At 39.5% G+C, this 22935-nt stretch overlaps 2 protein-coding genes across 2 annotated transcripts in view; both read left to right on the top strand.

Annotated features, from left to right (window-relative positions):
* The window catches only part of CCDC59 (coiled-coil domain containing 59), a 44398-nt gene that overhangs the window by 10254 nt on the left and 11209 nt on the right, over positions 1-22935 (top strand). The window lies entirely within an intron of this gene.
* LOC132227980 (dnaJ homolog subfamily A member 1-like) lies at positions 17889-19368 on the top strand. Its single transcript, XM_059683718.1, is given in 2 exon segments — positions 17889-18793; positions 18795-19368. Coding segments are annotated over 2 exon segments (1200 nt in total). The 5' UTR covers positions 17889-18001; the 3' UTR covers positions 19203-19368.

The raw sequence follows: 22935 nt of genomic DNA, 5'->3' as shown, positions 1-22935 counted from the left end.
ATGATCAGGTGCAAAACGAAGACGCAGACTTGAGTGCACCAGAGAATCACCTAGAGGGCTCACTATGCACATTCGAGGGCCCTCCCCCAAGATTCGGATAGCACTGATGCGCTCAGTAATGCGTGTTTTAACAGCTCTTAACACATTCTGTTGTGGTTGGTCTTTAGACCATACTTTGCAAAGCATTGGACCCAGGCCTCAGAAGGGAGGTTTCATCTCATTGAAGACATCAGGGAAAGTTTCATGGATGAGATGGCATGTGAGAAAAGCCTTCCAGAATGAGAAGAGAATTAGAGGTGACAGCATGAAGGAACTTACAAAGGGAACAAAACTTACAGTGAATTTAAAAGTCTAAAGAGTAGTTAGGTTACATGTATATTATTACTGGTTGGGGAATCACACTCAACTTCCCATTTCTGTTTCCTTTCGTATGGTGGGGCACCCTCTGCCTAACATGGTGTCTACTCTCCTTACTTTTCTGCTGAGGGAGGTAGTGACGTTGGGAGGAGGACCTGGCCTGTGTACAGTGCATGTACTCTTGATTACTATTTTTCTACAGAAAATTGGAAAGAACAGGCTGTATTGATGGGTAGGAGGGTATGGAGATGGAGGCAGAGCAGGGCAGAGACCTCGTGTTTTGTAGAAGGAAACATCTAAACCTCCCAATTGGTGCTGTATACTCGAGTCCAGCGAGAAGCAAAGCAGGAATGACATTTGAGGGAACACAATATACAAGTGGAGAAACATTGGGTGGCCAAGAGCTTGTTTCAGACTTTAATGTGTATTCAGGGAGTTTTGATCTTGGCAGTTTGTAGAGGCTTATACTGGGCCATTAATTTTATTTTTATTACTGCAGTAGGCTTTTAGTTGCTGTGGTTTTGGCAAGAGGCTTTCAGCCTTAGGGCACATGGGATTTTAACACGAAATGTAAGGTAGCTTTGTCCACAGAAAATTGGTTATTTCTGGAGACGGTGAAATACTGGGCCTTAACAGAGAAGTGCACAGACCTCAACAAAGAACCAGGGTTGGGGCGTGGGAGTGTAGAGACACAAGCTTCAGCAAACTCAGAAAGTGTCACTGTGGCTCACACATGCAGGCTTCCTGGATGGCTACAGCCAGTGCCAGCTAAGATGAGACTTGGTGAGCTACCCTGGCTTTACTGGCATCAGGCATTGGCATGGATAGGCAGCTTCCAGGGTGCGGGCTTGACCTTGACCCACATTTTAATTCACTAGAGGCTGCAGAGACATGGGAAAGCAACTCATTTGAGGAAAGGATTTAATGTCAGAAGAAAATATACTGTAGATATGCTAAACATTAATGACTATCAATATTTGCTGCTTTAAATTTCAAGGCAGAAGACTTGTATGCCATACGGACTTCTAGAGAAGTTCAGGTTTAAATTGCTCATGCCAGTCATTAAAATGCAATATAAAACAGGAAATTTTGACTATAAAGAGATTTTGAATATACTAGAGAGAATGTGATTGGTACTGCATCACTGCATATCTATCCTTTGCAAGATAGCATTTGTGTCTCAAATGACACTGAGAAGATAGTTTGCCAGGCTAAATGCATGGTGATAAATTTAACTTCTTCTTTTAACATATTTTTATTGATTTCAGAGAGAGAGAGAGAAACATCAATGATGAGAGAGAATCATTGTTCGGCTGCCTCCTGCATGCCCCTACTGGGGATTGAGCCCGCAACCCGGGCATGTGCCCTTGACCGGAATCGAACCTGGGACCCTTCAGTCTGCAGGCCAGTGCTCTATCCACTGAGCCAAAAAGGCTAGGGCAAATTTAACTTCTTGATAAGAAATTCTTTCCAGTTTAGTTTTAGTGTGCAGGCCATGGATTCTGGCATATACTGATTGGCATTCGGAGGAGGAGAAAGCCCTTGACAGCTATCCTTCCTACAGATTCATGAGTTTCTACGATAGGGCTTCTGCTATGTATTGCCTTTGGCAATTTTCTGGGAACATAATTTTGTTCAGGATTACTGCTTGTTAAATTTTGTGGAGGTTAGGCAAGTGTTATGGTGAATTTGGGTGTTCTATTAATTCTCTGGACCTTTTAAAAATTGAGACACACCATAGACTTAATGTGGAGTTCATTTAACTTTTAAGGAGTTGAATGATTCACATCTATTCCCAAGAAAGACACACAGGCTGCAGCTGCTATAAAAATCCATCTAGGTCATTAAGAACATTTCTGGTTGTGAGTGAGAAAATAAACTGGGAAGGACTTTAATTGCATTGGACTTTTACCTTATGAGGGCAAGAGAATTTGATTCTGGGTTGTGTGTTTTTGGCCTTTGAATACTAACTTGAAAGGTATTTAAAATATAGATTTAATTTTCCCCATATGAGTTTGATAAGGGGAAGTATTTATACTAAAATATGGAGCATCAGTATTTTGGTATCTTTCTGTATTTGGACAATTCCTGTGGAGAACACCTGATTGAATCACCCATGGAACCGATAGAGAGTCCTGCATCAGACATGCGCATCTCATGGGCCTAGTGACCCAGGTTTTTACAGATGGATTTCTTGAGGTATAATAGGTTGACCATATTTAAAGAGTATAATTTGGCGAGTTTGGGTACATGTACACAATGATGAAACCACCTCTATAAATCACAAATTCATTACCATCATCTCCAAAAGTTTCCTCTAGGCCCTTAATAATTAAACATCTTAGTGGCTCTCAAACTGGTCCCAGGCACCCACTGATCTGCTTTCTGTTACTATAGATAGTTTATGTTTCCAAAAATTTTATAAAATTGGAATAATATACCATGTACTCATTTTTTATTTTTTTGGCCTGGCTTCTTTCAGTCAGCGTAATTATTTTGAGATCCATCCATGTTGTTGCATTTATGAATAGTTTGTTCCTGTTTGTTGCTGAGTATTCCAGTATGTGGATATACCAGCAGTTGTTTATCTATTCACCTATTGATTGGGGTTGTTTCCAGTTGAGGGCTCTTACAAATAAAGCTACTATAAACATCTGTATATAGGTCTTAATTCTCTTGGGTAAATACTTAGGAATGGAATGGTTCCATCATATGGTAGGTATATATTTAACGGTTTAGGAACTGTGACATCTGTAAAGAGATTGGGTACTGAAAAAAATGGCTAGCTGCTGAAACTAAGAAAGGAACCTATGAAATCAAATTATATCTATTTATAGGGCATGTCTTCCAATTTCTAATGGATGCAGATGCTACTTTATATCTATTTGTAGGGCAGGCTTTCCAATTTCTAGTGTGTGCAGATGCTACATTTTTCACCTGAAATCTCACCACTTTATCTCCACCTGTTCCCTAGCGTACTAATAAAATACTTGGGGAATATATGTCCAAAAGACATATGATCTCACTGGTCTTGTAACTTTTATCAATTTCAATTGTGTATCTTTGTTCCAGCTAAGTTAGTTGAAACTTGCTCTGTACCAACATTGTGAAGTTTAATATTTTCCAGAAGGCACCACATCAGAGCAACCCAAATTATAGCAGTTCTTTTAAAAGTACTGTCCCTCTCCTGATGCAATGTGAGATCAGATTCCTCCTACTCACCGGGCTGCAGATTCTACTGACCTGAGTAGAATATTTGGAACTGATCTACTAAGGTTCAAATGAATCCTTATTACCTCATCCCCCAGCCCCCACCGAGATTATCCCAATATGTACTCAAACCTGAAGAAATCTCAGGAATAAAACCATTATTGAGTCTTTATTAGAATAGACTGTATATTCCTTGTGATACTTCCACATAAGAAGCTTATCAGAAAAGGGTACCCCTATTCGTTCCAGATCTCAAGCTGAGCAATAGAATTGTGATCCCTAGATTCCTGGTAGTTTTGAACACAGATTTGCCCTGCGCTTTATCCCCTAAAAAAAAGTAAATTTCACAGTGAGTAATTCATATGTAGTATTTCTTAGTAGACATATAGATAAAGGTAGTTAATATTTGCTATTTTGTGGAACTAACAGCATATATGGATAGTTATACTTCAGGGATTGACAGAATCCCCCTCATATTTCAACCTCAACAAGTCAATCTGAACAAAAGGACTTGATTTTTCCTTGGAGTACATCCTCATACAATATGTAGATGATTTGTTGCTGTGCCCCCAATGATACTATATTGCATAGTAGTTCACAGGGAGACTTCTTGTACAGTAGTCCCCCCTTATCTGCAGTTTTGCTTTCCACACCTTTAGTTACCTGTGGCCAACCGCAGTCCCAAATAACATTAAAGGGAAAATTCCAGAAATAATACATTTTAACGTGCACGCTCTTCTGAGTAGCATGATGAAATCTGGTGAGTCCTGCTCAGTCCCCCCGTGAGGGCCTGGATCATCCCATTGCCCAGTGTCTCCACACTGAGTATCCTCCAGCCCATTTGTCACATAGTAGCCACCTACGTTATCAAATCGACTGTCGTGATATGGCAGAGCTGGTGTTCAAGTAACCTATACTTAATAATGGCCCTAAAGTGCAAGAGTAGTGATGATGGCTATCCCATATGTCCAGAAGCTGTAAAGTATATCCTTTAAGTGGGAGGTAAAAGTTTTCAGCTTAGTAAGTAAAGGGGAAAAAACAGTATGTTGATGTTGCTAAAATCCACAGTAAGAGTGAGTCCTCTACGCGTGAATTTGTGAAGAAGGAAGAATAAGTCTGTGCTAGTTTTGCTGTTGCACCTCAAACTGCAACAGTTATGGCCACGGTGCATGAGAAGTGCTTAGTTGAGATGGAAAAGGCATTAAATTTGTGGGTGGAAGACATGACCAGAAAAAGATTTTCAATTCACTGCAACATGTCCCCCCCCGCCCCCAACCCTCCATAAGCATTGAGCCTATGCGAAGACTTCAGCAAGGGATCTCCTCAAACGAGTGGCACCAAGCTATTTATGCAGTTAGGTGTGGCTGCAGAGATTCAGGAATGGGTTTGGCATTTGATCATTTCACAGCACATAAAGAAGGGTGAGTATGGTACAATAAGATATTTTGAGAGAGACCACATTTCACTTTTATTAAAATACTAGAGGCTCGGTGCATGAATTCCTGCACCAGTGGGGTCCCTCGGCCTGGCCTGCGCCCTCTCGCAACCTGGGACCCCTGAACTACTGTTCTATTTTGTTATTATTATTAATTTCTCACTGTGCCTAATTTATAAATAAAACTTTGCAATTGGTATGTATGTACAGAAAAAACATATATAGGATTCAGTACTATCTACCTTTTCAGGCATCCACTGCAGGGGTCTTGGCACATATCCACCCAGATAAAGCCGGGGCATGGGAGGATGGAGGGGAGAGGCTATTGTATCTTTTTTCAAGATGAGCTGAAAGGGTTACAAGCTATCTAGAGGAAAGCTATTATTTTGTTAAGAAACTACAAATAACTTGCATCACAATCTGTCAGCACATGGAGGTTTGCTGACCTCACCAGAGCAGAGATGATTTCATTTTGCCAAGGCCCTAAACTAAAAGACAATGAAAATATTTTTAGGATTGACTGGTTATTGTAAGCAATAAATACCTAATTTTTAAAAAGCTAAATATTCTCATGAGTTTATTAAGGCAATCATACGTTTATAAATGAAACTTTATCATAGGTACGTATGTATAGGAAAAAATGTATATGTTAATTGTCACCCCAAGAATATTTTTTCCATTGATTTTTTTTTTTTTTTGAGAGAGAGAGAGAGAGTGGAAAGAAGAGAAGTGAGAGGGAGAGAGAGAGAGATTGGTTGCCTCTCTCACAGGGCTGTGAATCAAACCTTCAGTGCATGGGCCAACAGTCTAACCATAGAACCACGCTGACCAGGGCAGTACATATATATTTTAAAAGTAGGGTATTTAGGGAGCCTCTTCCATGGGATGCAACATGAAAGAAGCTTTCTCCTCTTTGAATGCTTCTCTTCAACAATCTCCCACTTTGTCAACCCTTCTCTCTTTTTTTCAGGAAAGACAAAATGATACATTAGGAGTATTAACTCACTGGAACCTGTTGATTGCCTCTATTTGCATAACTCCTTGTTTGGTAACAGGAATATTTTATATGTTTGCAAGATGTGGCAGTGGTTGCCAAACTGGTTGAAGCTTCTGTCAATACTGTGTTTGCTTCTCGCTATGATTTGTACCTACTGTGCAATCCTTGTGTACTTTTAGGCAATGCTCAAGATTTCTCTATCAGCAACTTTTACATTTATGAAATCCTTTTATTATCTCTTTTACATATCATTATTTAACATAGGTCAAACCTTACTGTTGCAACTTGATTCCCTCTTCTGGATGAATTGGAAACATGTGACTATAGCAGTAACTCAGGAAAGTATGCCCAGGTCTGATAGGCATCCTTTTAGTTAATTTTGATTTACTATGGTTTATAGATGGTTTTTATTTTGAAAATTACAAAGGCATTCTCTTTTGTTGTAATACTGAAAATTTAGCCATTAAAGCAGACTCATTATACAATATTTTACTTCCCAGTGCTGAATCATAAATCAGCGAGTGAGATACAAGACGCCTTAATGAGCCAATTAGTTAGGAGTCGTTTATTGTGTGTGGCCCAGAGGGAGGTATTTTTTCCAAATCTCTGAGTGAAGTCACACAGGAAGTTTTCTGTATTTATACCTTTTGAGCTTCTTTTTCTGCACATTTTACAAAGGGCTCTCTGTGAGCTATTGTTAAAGTTTGTAATCTTTGATACATAAAGTATGAACATTTGACATAAGAATATGGGAATTATTATCAGTATTAGTCCATTATGTTAGATAGATAGCTTGCAAGGTCAGACAGTTAAGTTTTATCTTTTTCTATTATTCAAACTAAAACAGTTATTCTACAGAATAAGAAACTGTCTAAAAATGACAGAGTTTACAGAACAAGGGACTATCTAACAATAGGAGAGAATTTCAAACAGCAGTTTTTATACAAGAGGGAAGTTACGATGCTTCACCAGGTAGCAGAATTAATAGTACTGATGGAATGAAACCTGTACCGTGGCAAAAAGACAAGAGATAAAAAGATGGTAGATATGCTTTCAGAATTGTTCGTGACTTAAAGTGTTATGGAAGCTAAGGAATTTGTAACTTCAGATATTTTGACTAATAGTGGGAAAGACACCAGGGACTTAGTGAAAGCTATTTCATACTCTCAAGGGAACCATGGTTATTAAGGTAGGAGCACATAGGCAGACCAAAAGCCAACAGCCATGCCTTGCGTGCTACATGCTAAATGAGCAGCTTTTACCATCCCAGTTATAGGTGATGCTTCTAAGTTGACATCTCTCCCCACCAAACCTTCAGATGGATAATTGTCTCAATGTAAACTGGCTATGGTTGAACCAGCAATCTGATCAACCTTCTGAAAGACAGAATTGGCTATCACAGGGGTAGAGGCTGGAAGTCTATAATCAAGGAAGGGCAATGCTTCCTCTGAAGGCACGAGAGAAAGATCTGTTCCATGTCTACCTTCTAGGTCTGGTAGTTCTTGGCTTGTGGTAGCATACCTCTTATCTTTATATGGTGGTCGCCCTGGCTGAGTGTCTCTGTGTCCAAATTTCCCTTTTTATAATACTACAGTTATATTGTACTAGGGGCCTGGCGCACAAAATTCATGCATGGGGTGGGGGGCTCCCTCAGCCCAGCCTGCCCCCTCTTACATACTGGGAGCCCTCAGGGGATGTCCTAGTGACGGCTTAGGCTGGCTCCCTGCTCCCCTTGGGGATAGGGCCTAAGCCACAGTCTGGCCTCTCTTTGTGGGAGGTGACCGGGCTTATCAGGGGAAGGCACCAGCCCCATCACCCCGCTGCCGCAGCCACTGCCAGTCACCGCAGCCAGCAAGGTCTTTTCATTAACACGGACTCCAGTCCCTTCACCATGAAAAAATGACAACTTTCTTTAGGCATTTTCAAGATGTGTCTTTCATATAATAATAATTTCTTTATTATTTTTTTTATCCTCACCTGAGGATATGTTTCCATCGATTTTTAGAGAATGTGGAAGAGAAAGGGAAAGACAGAGAGAAACATCAAAGTGAGAGGAACACTTTGATTGGTTGCCTCCTGCATGAGCCCTGACCTGGGCCCTGGGCAGGGTGGAGCCTGCAACCTAGATACAGGCCCTTGGTCAGAATTGAACCCAGACCATGCAGTCAGCAGGCTGACGCATTATCCACTGAGCCAAACCGGCTAGGGCAGGATATGACATTTCTTAGCCCTCCAGCACCAGGAGTGTGATGAAAAACCCTAGATCACCTTTTTGGATTCTTATTACCCAAGTTACTAAGAATATTACCAGTGGCATACAGGGAGCTTAACCAATGAGGGGTCAGAAAAGGTGTTTCCTCTGTAGTTCACACCAATTGCCGGCTTGCCCACCCCCCCAGGGCCTGACGCCTCTGGCCCAGGCATCAAGCCTGGGCAGGGGACCCCCATCTACCCCCGATCACTGGCTCTGCCCTCGCACAGGCCTGACGCCTCGGCCAGAGGTGTCGACCCCCATCACCCTTCGATCACCAGATCAGCCCCTCGCCCAGGCCTGACACCTCTGGCCCAGGCTTCAGGCCTGGGCAGGGGACCCCCATCTCCCTCTGATCGCCAGATTGGCCCCTTGCCCAGGTCTGACGCCTCTGGCAGAGGTGTCAGGCCTGGGTAAGGAACCCCCATCTCGCCCCGATCACAGGCTTCTGGGCGGCTTCTGGGGCTCCTGGGGCCGGCCTGTGGCCCGGGATGGCGGCTTGTGCTTGTGGCTGTGCTGTCCCGCCCTGCCTACAGTATGCAAATTATCCGCCATCTTTGTTGGCGGTTAATTTGCATATCATGCTGATTAGCCAATTGGGGTGTAGCGAAGGTACGGTAAATTACCATGTTTGTCTATTATTAGATAGGATTAGTAATCACCCTAATTATCTCATTTTAACTTGATCACTGCTGTAAAGACCCTATCTCCAAATAAAGTCACATTCTGAGGTCCTGGGGATTTATATATATATATATATATATATATATATATATATATATATATATCATGCTATTAGCATATATACATATATCAACATGGAATTACTTTACAACATTACTGGGACAACCATTTATATTTCTTTTATGGGCTATGTGTCAGTGCAAGCAAACTACCAACCCAAATCAGAGGTTTTCCTCTCAAGACTTTAAACTGAGGCTTAGTCAGAAAGGTCTTCAGAAGCTGACAATTTCAAGAAGCAGTCACTTTGCCCCAAAACTCTGAACCAAGGAGATTACAATAGATATACAACCCTTGCCTAAGATTGGTAAAATAAGATAGAGAAGAATTTCTTTAAAAAGCACTTTTTGTAATTATTGTTCTAATATCCTTTGGTGATTTAACCCAGCTTCATGAGATTATTGTTTCCTGGCAGCATAGTTTAATTTAACCATACTCAGTTCATGGTATATTCAGAAAAACCTTGTGACAGCCTGTGCATTTCCAATAGCATTAAATGCAAAAATGATTGAGTATATGGAAACCGCTCTTTGATACAGTAAATATATCCATGCTGCCAATTCTTTGTAACTCCTGTTACTGTGCACAGGCATCTGTGATTGCTCTGGTCCTCAATGTAGCAATGCAGTATAGTAATATAGGTTTAAGAAAACTATTATCTCAGCTAGCTCTATCACTGAACCTCTGATATACAATGACACTCAAATGATGATTCTATGCCAGTGTAGACCAAATTCCCTATGTTCAACCTTCTCCTCTGGGATAGAGGCATAACCACAGGAAGGGACCAACTGACCTCTCAGGCACCCCACCTACAAAGCAGAGGCAGCCAAATGCCATAATCCTAAATTGATGAAATCACACAAAAAGCAGAGGTGCTTAGATGGTATAATCATAAAATGAGCACTAAAGGACACTTTAACCAGTCCGTCCTCAGCCCAATGTCCGAACAGCAGAACGACCATCCAGACAACATTCCGGACGACCTTCCGGATGACCTTCTGGATGAAGTCAGGGCTGGGAGGGCGTCATGACGCAGCTGGGGCTGAGAAGGCCTACTCTTGCACGAATTTCATGCATAGGGCCTCTAGTATATAATATTAATATAACAGAAATAGGGCAACTAGTAGAAGGAGATGACTTGGGTTGAAAAATGTTGTTTCTTGGATTTACACCTAAGTAGCCCTCAAATGATCTGTTCATATCAGTGAAGAAAGTAAAGTGGATCTGCAATATCATCCACCCACTCCTGCCATCCTTAGGAGAAAGTCTTCCAAAAATTCTGCTTGAGCTGATTACCGTGGCAGTAGATTTTGATGTAGATTAAAATCTGAATTCATTTAAAACATTAGCCCAGTATTTATATGACTTGCATTTTATGCTTGCATAATGAGAAGAGTGGTCCAGATTTCTTTTGCTCTAATCAATATGCAATTTGGTGTAGTATCAATGTCTCATGTTTGATTGTAAACATTCACAAAAGCTGTTTCCTTTAGTAAAAAGTGACAAACTGCAGCTAAAATTGTTTATTAAATTCTTACCTCCATTTCCAAGCAACATTATTTTTGGAATACTTTAATTAAAAAGTTAATAAAAAATCAGAGATGAGGGCTTACAACATGCCCATTCTAGCCCTTTAACATTTTTTTGAGATGTAATCTGCAATATGAATTATCAGAATTTATAACTCTGGAAAATTATATATTCTTTACAGGGTATATACTCCATCATCAACTCAAAAGCCTTATCCACATTCTTTGATTTGATAGAAATGTTTCCACATTAGTGGCCTAATAACTAAGACGTCCCGTAATTCAGGACAACAACTCTTTGGTGTTCCTAGAGGTTTTACCAATTGTCGAATATGTACTGTTCTAGAAATCAGAAGCCACTGATCCAGTGGGAAAGGAGAGAATTGTTCTTTGCTCTTAATTAAACTAGTTTAAGAGCTTGTTTGTTTATTGTCTTCATTTTTATTGTTGACTCTATTATAGATGGTCCCCGTCCCAGCTTTGCCTGCCTCCACCCTACTTCCCTCCAGCCATCACCACATTGTTGTCTGTGTCTATGGGTTATGCAAATATGGTGTTTTTGGCTGATCTCTTCACCTTCTTTCATCCAGTTTGCAGTATTCTGCTGTTCAAATAATTACTGAAATTGAGAAACATTAAAAATTTATGTAGAGTGTAATAGGAAAAAATATGCTTGGATTATTAACTTACACATTCACAATTTGACTAAGGATGGAATCTATGTTTAGAGTAATGATTACAAAATTATTACTGTTTTGTCATTTTGAAAGAAGTTCTTAAAGAATTTGAAAACTAGCTTAAAGGTCCTATCTTGGGACACAGTGCAGCTGACATTTTTGAATTTGGCTTCTGATACTGTGAAAATGGGACAAAATGCTTCCATATTAGACATTGAAATAGTAGTAATACACTTTTAGGACTTCCTGTGCTCACGAACATTTACTTCATACAGATTTCATGAAAACAGAATTGTAAATGTAATTTAGAAATGGGAACATATGAAATTAAATACTGCTTAATTATTTATTTAAGGTCACACAACCATTTGGTTTCTTTGCTAGAAACAGAAACTCAATTTCCTAACATTCACCCCAAGCTGCTATATGAATAACTCTAGAAATTCCATCTGTAAAATTTCAATCAAGACAGATGTATTTAAGCTCTTTGAAAACTTTGCTTGCTCTGTAATTCCAGATTTCAGACTGCTTATTATATCGTAATTTACACTTTTTTGACAGTACATGCTGGCACTGCACTTGGCACTCTTTTGGAGTAACCATGACATACATACATTCAAATAAATAATGTTCCAGTCTCAACTGACTCATCTGGGTCAACCAATATGGTCTTCCTAAAATACAAATGAGCCCTAGCTGGTTTGGCTCAGTACTTAGAGCGTTGGCCTGTGGACTGAAAGGTCCTGGGTTCGATTGGGTTCGATTCTAGTCAGGGGCACATGCCTGGGTTGCAGGCTAGACCCCCAGTGGGGGCTGTGCAGGAGGCAGCCAATCGATGATTCTCTCTCATCATTGATGATTCTATCTTTCCCCTCTCCCTTCCTCTCTGAAATCAATAATATATATATATATATATATATATATATATATATATATATATATATATATATATATAAAATACAAATGACTTTTTAGCTAGCAGTATTAGGAACAGTAAGCGTTTCTAGTTTTCTTTTTTAATGACACTCATATCTCTAGATATTCATATAACATTCTACGTTTGAGATTTGGAGTCAGCAGAAAAGAAAGAAGGAATGGTAAAAACATTTAAAATCATATTAAATATTTGCATGGAAATTACTCACATTTCTACTACTTATAAGCTGTGTGACTTTGCAAAATGACTTTCTGTCTCTGTGCCCCAGTACCTATCAGTAAAATAAGCATAATAGATTCCACAATGAGCAAAACAAACTGATGAACAAAATATATTCAGAGACATAGAAGCATGCAACAGACTGTTGAATCTCAGAGGGAAGGTGGAGGTGGGTGGGCAGGGATCAACCAAAGAACTTGTACGCGTATACTAGATGCGTAGCCCACGGACACAGACAATAGGGTAGTGAAGTCCTGGGATGGGAGGTGGGGCCAGGCTAGAAGGGACCAATGGGGAAGAAAGGAGACATATGTAATCTTTCAACAATAAAGATTTTTTAAAAAATAAAATGAGCATAGTAATATAGGTTTACAACTTATTTTCTAAAACCTTTGGGTCCAAGGCTATTTCAAATTCAGAATGTTTTGAATTTTAAATAGGTAATTTAGTGCAAAACTTACATCTATACTAATAAAAGGGTAATATGCAAATTAGACCAGGAGACCTTATGGACATTCTTCTGGACAAAGCCATGGTGGCGAGGCTAAGGCAGAGGCAGTTAGGGGCGATCAGGCCAGAAGGGGAGGGCAGTTGGGGGTGATCAGGCTAGCAAGGGGGGAAGTTGGGGGCCATGAGGCTGGCAGGGGAGGGCAGTTTGGGGCCATGAGACTGGCAGGGGGGCCAGTTGGGGGTGAGCAGGCCGGCAGGAGGTGCAGTTGGGGGCGATCAGGCTGGCGAGGGAGGGCAGTTGGGGGCAAGCAGGCAGGCAGGCAGAGGCAGTTAGGGGCTATTGAGCAGGCAGGCAGGTGAGTGGTTAGGAGCCAGCGGTCCTGGATTGAGAGAGGGATGTCCCCCTAGTTGTCCCAGCTTGGAGATGGTGTAGGCCGGGCTGAAGGACACCCCCCTGCCCCCTGTGCATGAATTTAATGCACCGGACCACTAGTATTTATATAACAGTTACAGCAGAGCCTCAAGAAGCATATTAAGATATTAAAATTGCTGCAGCAAAATTAATTATTCAAACTAATGGGTAATTTAATAATATAAATACCTTCATCTCAATTCTGATCAGATTTCTGCTTGTGTGAGAAAAACACACAAAAAGTTTTCAAAAACATTTGCTTTCAAATTGTAGGCAAAAGGTCATAAGCCTGAAATAATATATACATCATAGGGTAATTTAAGTAGATAAATAAGTTTTTTCATACAAAACTCTTAGAATGGTAACTGGCACATGTTAAGTACCTATTATTATTTTGCTATTATGTATCTCATTTTTTCCTTCAGTTGTTACACATTTAATCATCTTGTTTGCAATGAAATATGGCCAGTTAACCAAAGTTTCACAATAAATTAATCTTGAATCAATTTAGTTGAGTCGTTGACAAAATTCGTGCTGTAAGAAAAAAATTAAAACTAAAAAATAATAAAGGCATAAAACAGCATATGTGTTTTTAATAGGAAGCACTTGCAATTGCCTGTCTGGAATTATTTGCTTGTAATATTTTAGATATTAATAACTTTATGTTCTGTATTAGTAATATTTAATAATATTTTTACACTGATAAAGTAAAATTATACAGGGTTATAATTGTCACTGACTATAATAATGTCACAGGCTCATTTTACTGATAGGAATACTGGAGCAGAGATGGTAAGTCATTTTGCACAGTCACACAGCTTATATGTAGTATAAATGTGATTAATTTCCATGTAAACATTTAATATGGTTTTAAATGTTTTTCCCATTTCTTTTTCCTTTTCCACTGACTACAAAATAACAAATATGGAATGTTAGATGGGTACATGGAGATATGAGTGTCATTTTAAACAGGGAATTATTAATTTCAATTAATAATGACAATTATAAATGTTAAGGGACTAGAAAAAATTTCTCAAATGACAAGAGTGCTAGATGTCTTATAAATAAAACTTATCAATATTTAAATTACCCATTCTTCTTTATTTTTCCCTGAAAACTTTTAACACTTTTTTTTACTTAAAAATATATGATTTTAATCATATGATATGAATTAAATTTTATCTTCATTCAAATTTAATTGCACAGGCTTCTTTAAATAGGCTGATGTTAATACCACTTGAAAAGTAAAAATATAATTTCACTTAAAGTCCATTTTCAAATGTAGATTTTAAAATGTATTTTTATATCCATATAAGCTAAGCACGCAAATATGTTGGACTTTTGGAACTACTTTGCTAAAAGTTAAATACATTTTTTTTCCTCTCGTAATTACCAGATATTTCCACCTGAAGTAGAAATGTTATTTTGAGGTCAATTACTAGCAAACCATTAATTTGAGGTCATTAAAGAGACACATGTTAGAGAAACCAGTAGATATTAATATGATGCTGAACATATGTCAGAAATTAATTACTACTTTTATTATTATTATAATAATGTGACACTGTGCTCAGATTTATTAGTATTATTTAATCACCAATGAACTCTATGGTTATACTCAACCCTATGAATGGTTGAATAATCATATGATGATGATTATAATGAATATAGTAATATTAATATTGTCCAATACTGTACTAGCCCTTTACATACATTACTTCATTTAATCTCCTAACAATCCTTTGATAAATACTATTACTGCTGCCATTAACACTTGAGAAAATTATCATTCTTTGTAATATAATCTCTTACCTATATTTCGTAAATGAATTGATTTGTAAGACAGGATTCATACATTTCATACATAGAATAGTATTCACACAAATTAAACTTCTCAAAATTTGTTTTTTTATAAAATTTTTTAAAGTTAGTACCTCAGTTGATTCAAACACCTTATTTCCCAAATAGAAATGATATTCTTTACTTATTTGATGAAACTTTTTGTAGCCAGTAAGTCATTTTATAATTATGAAAATGAGCAAAAAAGATACTTGAAAGTGATAAAACTAGCATATAATATGTTTCCAAAGAAATGCTAACTAAAGAATTGTTAAACTTCTTTTTTCTTATTTTCTAGTATCAAATGAATACACAAAATAGTTCTCTCAGCTACCTGGTGGCCAATACATTTCTATACAGTATTAATTCTGCTAAAGGATAGGCTGAGTAACAGTACATTTAAAAGTGTATATGTATATGAGTATTATATTTTCCCTAGATACTAGTATTAGAGTGAGATGAAAATGCAGATTTTTCTCTTTTTTTTACTGCAAAAAATTTATTATTTTCATTTGGTCCAATGCATGAGAGAGGGCTCCAGGTTGGTTAAAAGGATGGCTAGTGGTTTTGGGGAGAAGCTCAGGCAAAGCCAACATCAGGGGAATGCAGCAGTGCCCCTCAAAGGCCTCTGGGCCACAGAGGCTCCTAGTCCTGCCTGAGGGCGATCCTTTTGAAAGATACTCGCCCAGCCTGGCCTGGGGCCAACCACCCTGTGGAAGTTAGTCAGGTGTTGCCCATCTTCTTGATGAGGTTCACCTCCTCATCCAGGAAGTGGTTCTCCCGGAAGTCACAGAGCCTGAGGGTCTGCGCAGGTAGAACCCAGGGCAGGTGGATCCTGGTTCAGGTTCCTCTCCAAGGCCACGGTGGCTTCCACTGGCAACCTGAGTTTTAGCCCACTCATCTTGGCAAGGCTTCAGCACATCCTGGAAGAGAATGCGGCCACGGTGCTGCCTTTGTATCTTTAAGAGATGCCCAGTGCCCTCTCGCCTCTTCACCGCCAACTCCAGGAAGAAGTGGCCCACGTCTTGCACTGCCACATCGTCTTGGTTGAAATAGAAGCCCAGAGAGAGGTAAGTGCAGGAGGCGGCAGATTCAGGTTGGCCAGGCGACTGATGGAGCCTCCACCTTGGTGGAGTAGTTCTGACAAGTCTGGGGGCTCATGGATGTTCAACAATAAGGAATTAAGGTCAAAAAACGATGTTGGCTGGTCTCAGAGGCTGAGGATGGGTGGCTAAGGTGGTTCCGAAGGTGGTGACTGGAAAAGGGGCTGGAGGGTGGTTAGAAGCTGGAAGAAGGGGCATCCTGGGTCTGTTTCATCCAAACACCATTGAAGCAAAAGAGAGATCTGGGGACAGAGCACTACCGTAAATGTAGAATTTTAAGAAAGAAAAGTTATGTAGAATTATGAACTATCAATGCAGTGGTATTCATCTTCCCAGTATAGTGTTTTATATTCCACTTACTATATTGCAGGCATCATTAGTCTGATAAGCCAGTGTTTTAATAATTTATAATTGAATAATATTTTATTATAATGTTGAGCCATAATGTTTTAATTAACAGAAAATTACTGACTTTTAGATTATAACTATCCTAAAAGAAAAAAAACACAATATAATAAAACTTGTGTACACAAATCTTTAAACATTTTCAATTAAATTTTCTTTACAAATTTCTGTTTTATGTAAAATATCTATACAGAAATTCACATCACATTTTATGTTAAAGTAAATATTTGGGAAGCTTTATTTCAGTGGTTCTCAACCTTGGCTGCACATTAGAATCACCTGGGAATCTTTTTAAACTCCTGATTTCTGGGCCTCATCCTCTGGAAATTGTTTCTTTGTTATGGGGTGGGGCCACAATATTAATAACAAAGAAACAGAATTTCCGGAGGATGGGGCCTAGAGATTGCCAGAAACCATTTATTGTCTTCACTAGCTGAGTATAGACAGAGACCCCCAAAAGTAGTAACATTTGAAAGCCCTAGCAAAGGTCAGGGCTGTGTACCACCCAGTTAATCTAGGTACTACCCAGTTACTCTAGATAATGATAGCTGAAGCAACCTCCCTACCTTTAATCATGTAAATTGCCTAAGGGTGATGTTATGACCTAATCTGTGTGTCATTGAAACCTCCTTACCCTAGGGCTACCCCAGACAAACCTCCTTACCCTAGGGCTACCCTAGACAAACCTCCTTACCCTAGGGCTACCCTAGACCAAATAAAAGGTTGGAGCGGCCAGAGCATTGGGGGAAGTCTCTCTCTCTCTCCTTGAGTTGGACTTGCCCGCCTGGTCCCCCAATATTGCAAAATTATCTCATGTCTTTTTCTCTCATTTGTTGTGTGGCTCCTCTTTCAGAACCCTACTCCACGCGGGACGTGGAAGGAAACACTGGACAAGAGATCAGGATTTTAAAAAGATTCATTAGTAATGTTGTGGCCCCACCCCATAACAAAGAAACAGAATTTCCGGAGGATGAGGCCCAGAAATCGGAATTTTAAAAAGATTCCCAGGTGATTCTAATGTGCACCAAGGTTGAGAACCACTGCTTTAGCCTATTAGCTATCACCATAAATATATATCAGATGGATGTAGCAACGTATTTCTTTTTGGCTTAGAAAAACCTCTCAAATATCACACAGTTTCCATAGAAAGAAAATGTAGAAAAATAGTATTGTTTATTTTCTAGTTCGGAGAGTGAAAAAATATGATTATTTTTCTAACCAAATCATACATAGGTTTATTGAAAGGTGAAAGTTTCTATTATAGTATCATAAGGCTATAATAATTCCCACTATTTTTAAAGGAAAAGATATTTTATTGGAACTTTCCAGAACGCTCGGTGAGAGGTGGAGGAGCGGCGGCTGCCTGAGCTGCGCGCAGCAATGCGCTCTTTCCAGCTCCTCCACACCTGCCTCGGCCCGCTCACCAGCTGTCAAAAATGGTGAAAGAAACCACTTGCTATGATGTTTTGGGGGTCAAACCCAATGCCACCCAGGAAGAACTGAAAAAGGCTTATAGGAAGCTGGCCTTGAAGTACCACCCTGATAAGAATCCAAATGAAGGAGAGAAGTTTAAACAGATTTCTCAAGCTTACGAAGTGCTCTCTGATGCAAAGAAAAGGGAATTATATGACAAAGGAGGAGAACAAGCAATTAAGGAAGGTGGAGCAGGTGGCGGTTTTGGTTCCCCCATGGACATCTTTGATATGTTTTTTGGAGGAGGAGGAAGGATGCAGAGAGAAAGGAGAGGTAAAAACGTTGTGCATCAGCTCTCTGTAACCTTAGAAGACTTACATAATGGTGCAACGAGAAAACTAGCTCTACAAAAGAATGTGATTTGTGACAAATGTGAAGGCCGAGGTGGTAAGAAAGGAGCAGTAGAGTGCTGTCCCAATTGCCGAGGTACTGGAATGCAAATAAGAATTCATCAGATAGGCCCTGGAATGGTTCAGCAAATTCAGTCTGTGTGCATGGAGTGCCAGGGCCATGGGGAAAGGATCAGTCCTAAAGATAGATGTAAAAGCTGCAACGGAAGGAAGATAGTTCGAGAGAAGAAGATTCTAGAAGTTCATATTGATAAAGGCATGAAAGATGGCCAGAAGATAACATTCCATGGTGAAGGAGACCAGGAACCAGGACTGGAGCCAGGAGATATTACCATTGTTTCAGATCGGAAGGACCATGCTGTTTTCACTCGACAAGGAGAAGACCTTTTCATGTGTATGGACATTGGACATACAGCTGGTTGAAGCTTTGTGTGGCTTCCAAAAGCCAATAGCTAATCTTGACAACCGAACCATAGTCATCACCTCTCATCCAGGTCAGATTGTCAAGCATGGAGATATCAAGTGTGTATTAAATGAAGGCATGCCAATTTATCGTAGACCATATGAAAAGGGTCGCCTAATCATCGAATTTAAGGTAAACTTTCCTGAGAATGGCTTTCTCTCTCCTGATAAACTCTCTTTGCTGGAAAAACTCCTACCTGAAAGGAAGGAAGTAGAAGAGACTGATGAAATGGACCAGGTAGAACTGGTGGACTTTGATCCAAATCAAGAAAGATGGCGCCATTACAATGGAGAAGCATACGAGGATGATGAACATCATCCTAGGGATGGTGTTCAGTCTCAGACCTCTTAATGGGGCCAGTGAATAACACTCACTGCTGGCATTTTATATACAGTAGTGAATGAGTGAAGGACTGTAATCATAATATGCTCACTACTTGCTATTGTTTTTGTTTTAATATTCAAGTATAGTAGTGTTTTAAAAGTTAAATGAAGAATAAACTCAAATATAAAAGCTCTGACTTTGCCCTGTACGTATGATGACTTGTGTGCAAGATAATACCTGTAAAAAAATTCCCTTAGCATTTGCTAGGCCATACTTTGTAATTAATTTCAGTTATATACATGGAATAGCTTAGACTGAAATGCTAGATATATGTATTGACTTTGGTGTGTGACCCTTAATTGTTAAGCTATGAAGTTAAAATTCTGTATTTAACTGGCAGTCAGACAAAGAACTGAATTTGTAGAGAAGTGTTAGTTTGTATAGTTGTATTAAGTGGGATTCATTGTGATGCCTCTGCATTTATTCTGTTGCCTCAACTGTTACTTGAAGGTGGCATGCCATATAATTTAACCTGTGGTATCAGTGATAGAAATGATACCTTTCCAAAGAAGGGGTTTATCATAATCTGCTTCTTGAGGGCTTGCATTTGTAGAATTGCATTCCCTTCTGTTGTGCCATCTTTTTTTTATTATTATGTATCAGTCCTTGGTTACATTTTTCCCCCTTTTCTTTGGACCATAAGCCTTAGAGTAGTGACTTCTGGAATAGGCTTACTTAGAAGTTGAGTGATGAAAACTTTACATGGAGAAGTAATTTGCATGTATGAGATAGGAAGGTGTGTTTTAGGCATGTTACCGGCTTACTTTAAACCATTTAACTTATGCTCCAAAGTAACTGTAATTTAATGTTGGTAGTATAGCAAATTATGAATAGCTTTAATTGTATGTTTAAAGTCATATGTTCACAAGCTTAAATCTGGATATCAGAATTTAAGCAATTCTTGAAATGTATGAATGTCTCCTTAATACACTGATTACAAAGTAAAAAAAAAAAAAGATATTTTATTTTCCTAGTTAATTTGAAATGGTAGTTCATGCAAATGAGAGATAGAAAAAATATCATTTCATGGAATTAGCTTTAGGTTCCAAAAAACATGAAGCATAATAATTACCACATTGCTTTTCAATAATATCCTGAGATATTGTAGTCAATTTAGAGAACCTTTCAGTTCTCTAGAATGGTTCCATTTTTTTCTAGATCTTCCAGAAAAGAAATATGTTTTCAGAAAATAATTTTTTAAAGCAATTAACATGAGGTCTTGAAATGACATTTTGGAATTTTAACTGCCCTGTGCCTTCAAAAAAAAGAAACAAACAAACAAAAAATAGAAACCCAAATTGAAGAACTAAAAATGTATTTGATGGACAGAGGTTATAGGGAGACTGGTGACCTGGACTATGCATATTTCTTGTCTGATTTCTTTTCTCATATGCACAGTAGGGACTATTAACAATGTGTTGATTAATTTTAGAATAACAGAAAAATGCAGCTATTGTCCTATCTTTTAATTAATTCTTTTCTTGGAATACATCTTATTTGATCTTTCTTTCTAATAGATATGTCCTCTTTGAACCAAAGGCTGTCTGGCCTGAACAATGCCTTATGGAGTTTAGAAAAGAAAAGAAATGTGATGTTTCTATCTAGCCTCATTTTGTTTCATGAATGCTCTATTCTATAACGCTTTATTAAGGCTCAAAATTCCAAGATCTGTTTTTTTTCTAGTAATTAAAAGATGTTTAACGTGGTGAGATATATTGAATATCCTGAAAGAGTTGTCTGTTTTATCCTGTAATACAGATTCTCCTTCAAAGAATATGTCTTCCATTTTTGGGATAAAGTAAATGAGCTAGAGAGATGCTATTCAATGAAGAAAAATTGGATAAATAAATTGAGGAATGGGGAATCATATGCATAATTTATTTAGATATCACTTTTTCTCATAGAGGTCTCATCAAAGGTGATTATTATATTTTATTCTTAAAAATAAATTATTATAAAATGATATCTTAAAATGACAAACAGAATCCATGAATTTGGCCTACATTTATTTTGCAAGTAACACAACAATCAACACTTTATATTAACACATTACTAGAACAAAGCTAGGAAACTAACGGGTATGCTTTATCCTCAGATTTTATAGTTAATCTAAACTTCTATATTTATATTATATTATATTATATTATATTATATTATATTATATTATATTATATTATATTATATTATTATATTCTAGAGGCCCGGTGCCCAAAAATTTGTGCACTCAGGGGGGAGGGGGCCCCTCAGCCTGGCCTGTGCCCTCTCACAGTCTGGAACCCCTCGGGAGATAATGACCTGCTGTCTTAGGCCTGCTCCCGGCTGGCAGAGGGCAGGCCCAATCCCTAGATGCAGGCCCTGGTCGGGCTCAGAGCAGGGCCGACTGGGGAGTTGGGGCACCGGCCCCTGTCATGCACAGAGCAGGGCAGATTGGGAGGATGTGATGCCACCCTCAGTCACGCTCAGGGTAGGGCTGATTGGGAGTTTGGGGCACCGCCCCCTGTCACACTCAAGACAGGGTCGATGGGGAGGTTGCGGCGCCACCCCCTGTCACGCACAGAGCAGGGTCAATCAGGGGGTTGGGGTGCCGCACCCTGTCACACACAGAGCCGCAGGGCAATCAGGGGGTTGGGGAGCTCCCCCCTATCAGGCACAGAGCAGGGCTGATCAGGGGGTTGGGGCGCCTTCCCCTGTCATGCACAGAGCAGGGCCGATCAGGGGGTTGTGGCCCCGCCCCCTGTCACACACAGAGCCGCAGGGCGATCAGAGGGTTTGGGCGCTGCCCCCTGTCAAGCTGATCCCGGTGCTGGGTGGCCTCTTGGCTCCGCTGATCCCGGTGCTGGGAGGCATATTACCCATTTACTATATAGGATAGAGACCTGGTGCACGGGTGGGGGCCGGCTGGTTTGCCCTGAAGGGTGTCCTGGATCAGGGTGGGGATCCCCACTGGGGTGCCTGGCCAGCCTGGATGAGGGGCTGAGGGCTGTTTTCAGGCTGGCGGGTGACTGAAGCTTCCAACTGCTCCTTTTTTTCTTTTTTTTTTTTTTTTTATTCTGGGCCAGCTTTAGCTCTGGCTCCAGCTCTGAGGCCTCTGCTGCTGAAAGCAGGTATCTGGTTTGTTAGGGTTCTATAATCGAAACACTGTATCAAGTTCAGCTCTGAGATCTGGGCTGGCTGAAAGCAGGTTTCTGGGGTTTTGTTTAGCTTCTATATTTGTAACAATGTTTCAAACTGCAAACTCAGAGGCCGGCAGTGGCAGGCGGGGAACGTTGGAGTCCTCCATCACTGAAGCAAGCAAGCCTCATGTTCGCTTCAAGCTGCCTGGCTGCCGGTCGCCATCTTGGCTGGCAGTTAATTTGCATATTGCCCTGATTAGCCAATGGGAAGGGTAGCGGATGTACAGCTAATTCCCATGTTTCTCTTTTATTAGATAGGATTATATTAATTTAATATGAAATACATAGGCAATACACAATAGGTGGGGGGAATCATAGATATGTTTCATTCTATACTTCATATTTAGTAAATGGTACCATAGTTGAGATAGGGAGACCTTTAGATATGTTGGCCTTATCCATTTTATTCCATGTAACATTTCCTTAGTAATACTGATAAAAATAAAGAACTATGTCTATATGTCCTCTGAATTGTGTTAAAGTTTGTAATTCCCAGGTCATAATATAGCTTGAGCTTTAATAAAATG

This window comes from Myotis daubentonii, chromosome 2, assembly GCF_963259705.1.
Source record: "Myotis daubentonii chromosome 2, mMyoDau2.1, whole genome shotgun sequence".
Classification (NCBI taxonomy): domain Eukaryota; kingdom Metazoa; phylum Chordata; class Mammalia; order Chiroptera; family Vespertilionidae; genus Myotis; species Myotis daubentonii.
This window is presented reverse-complemented; position numbering and strand designations above follow the sequence as displayed.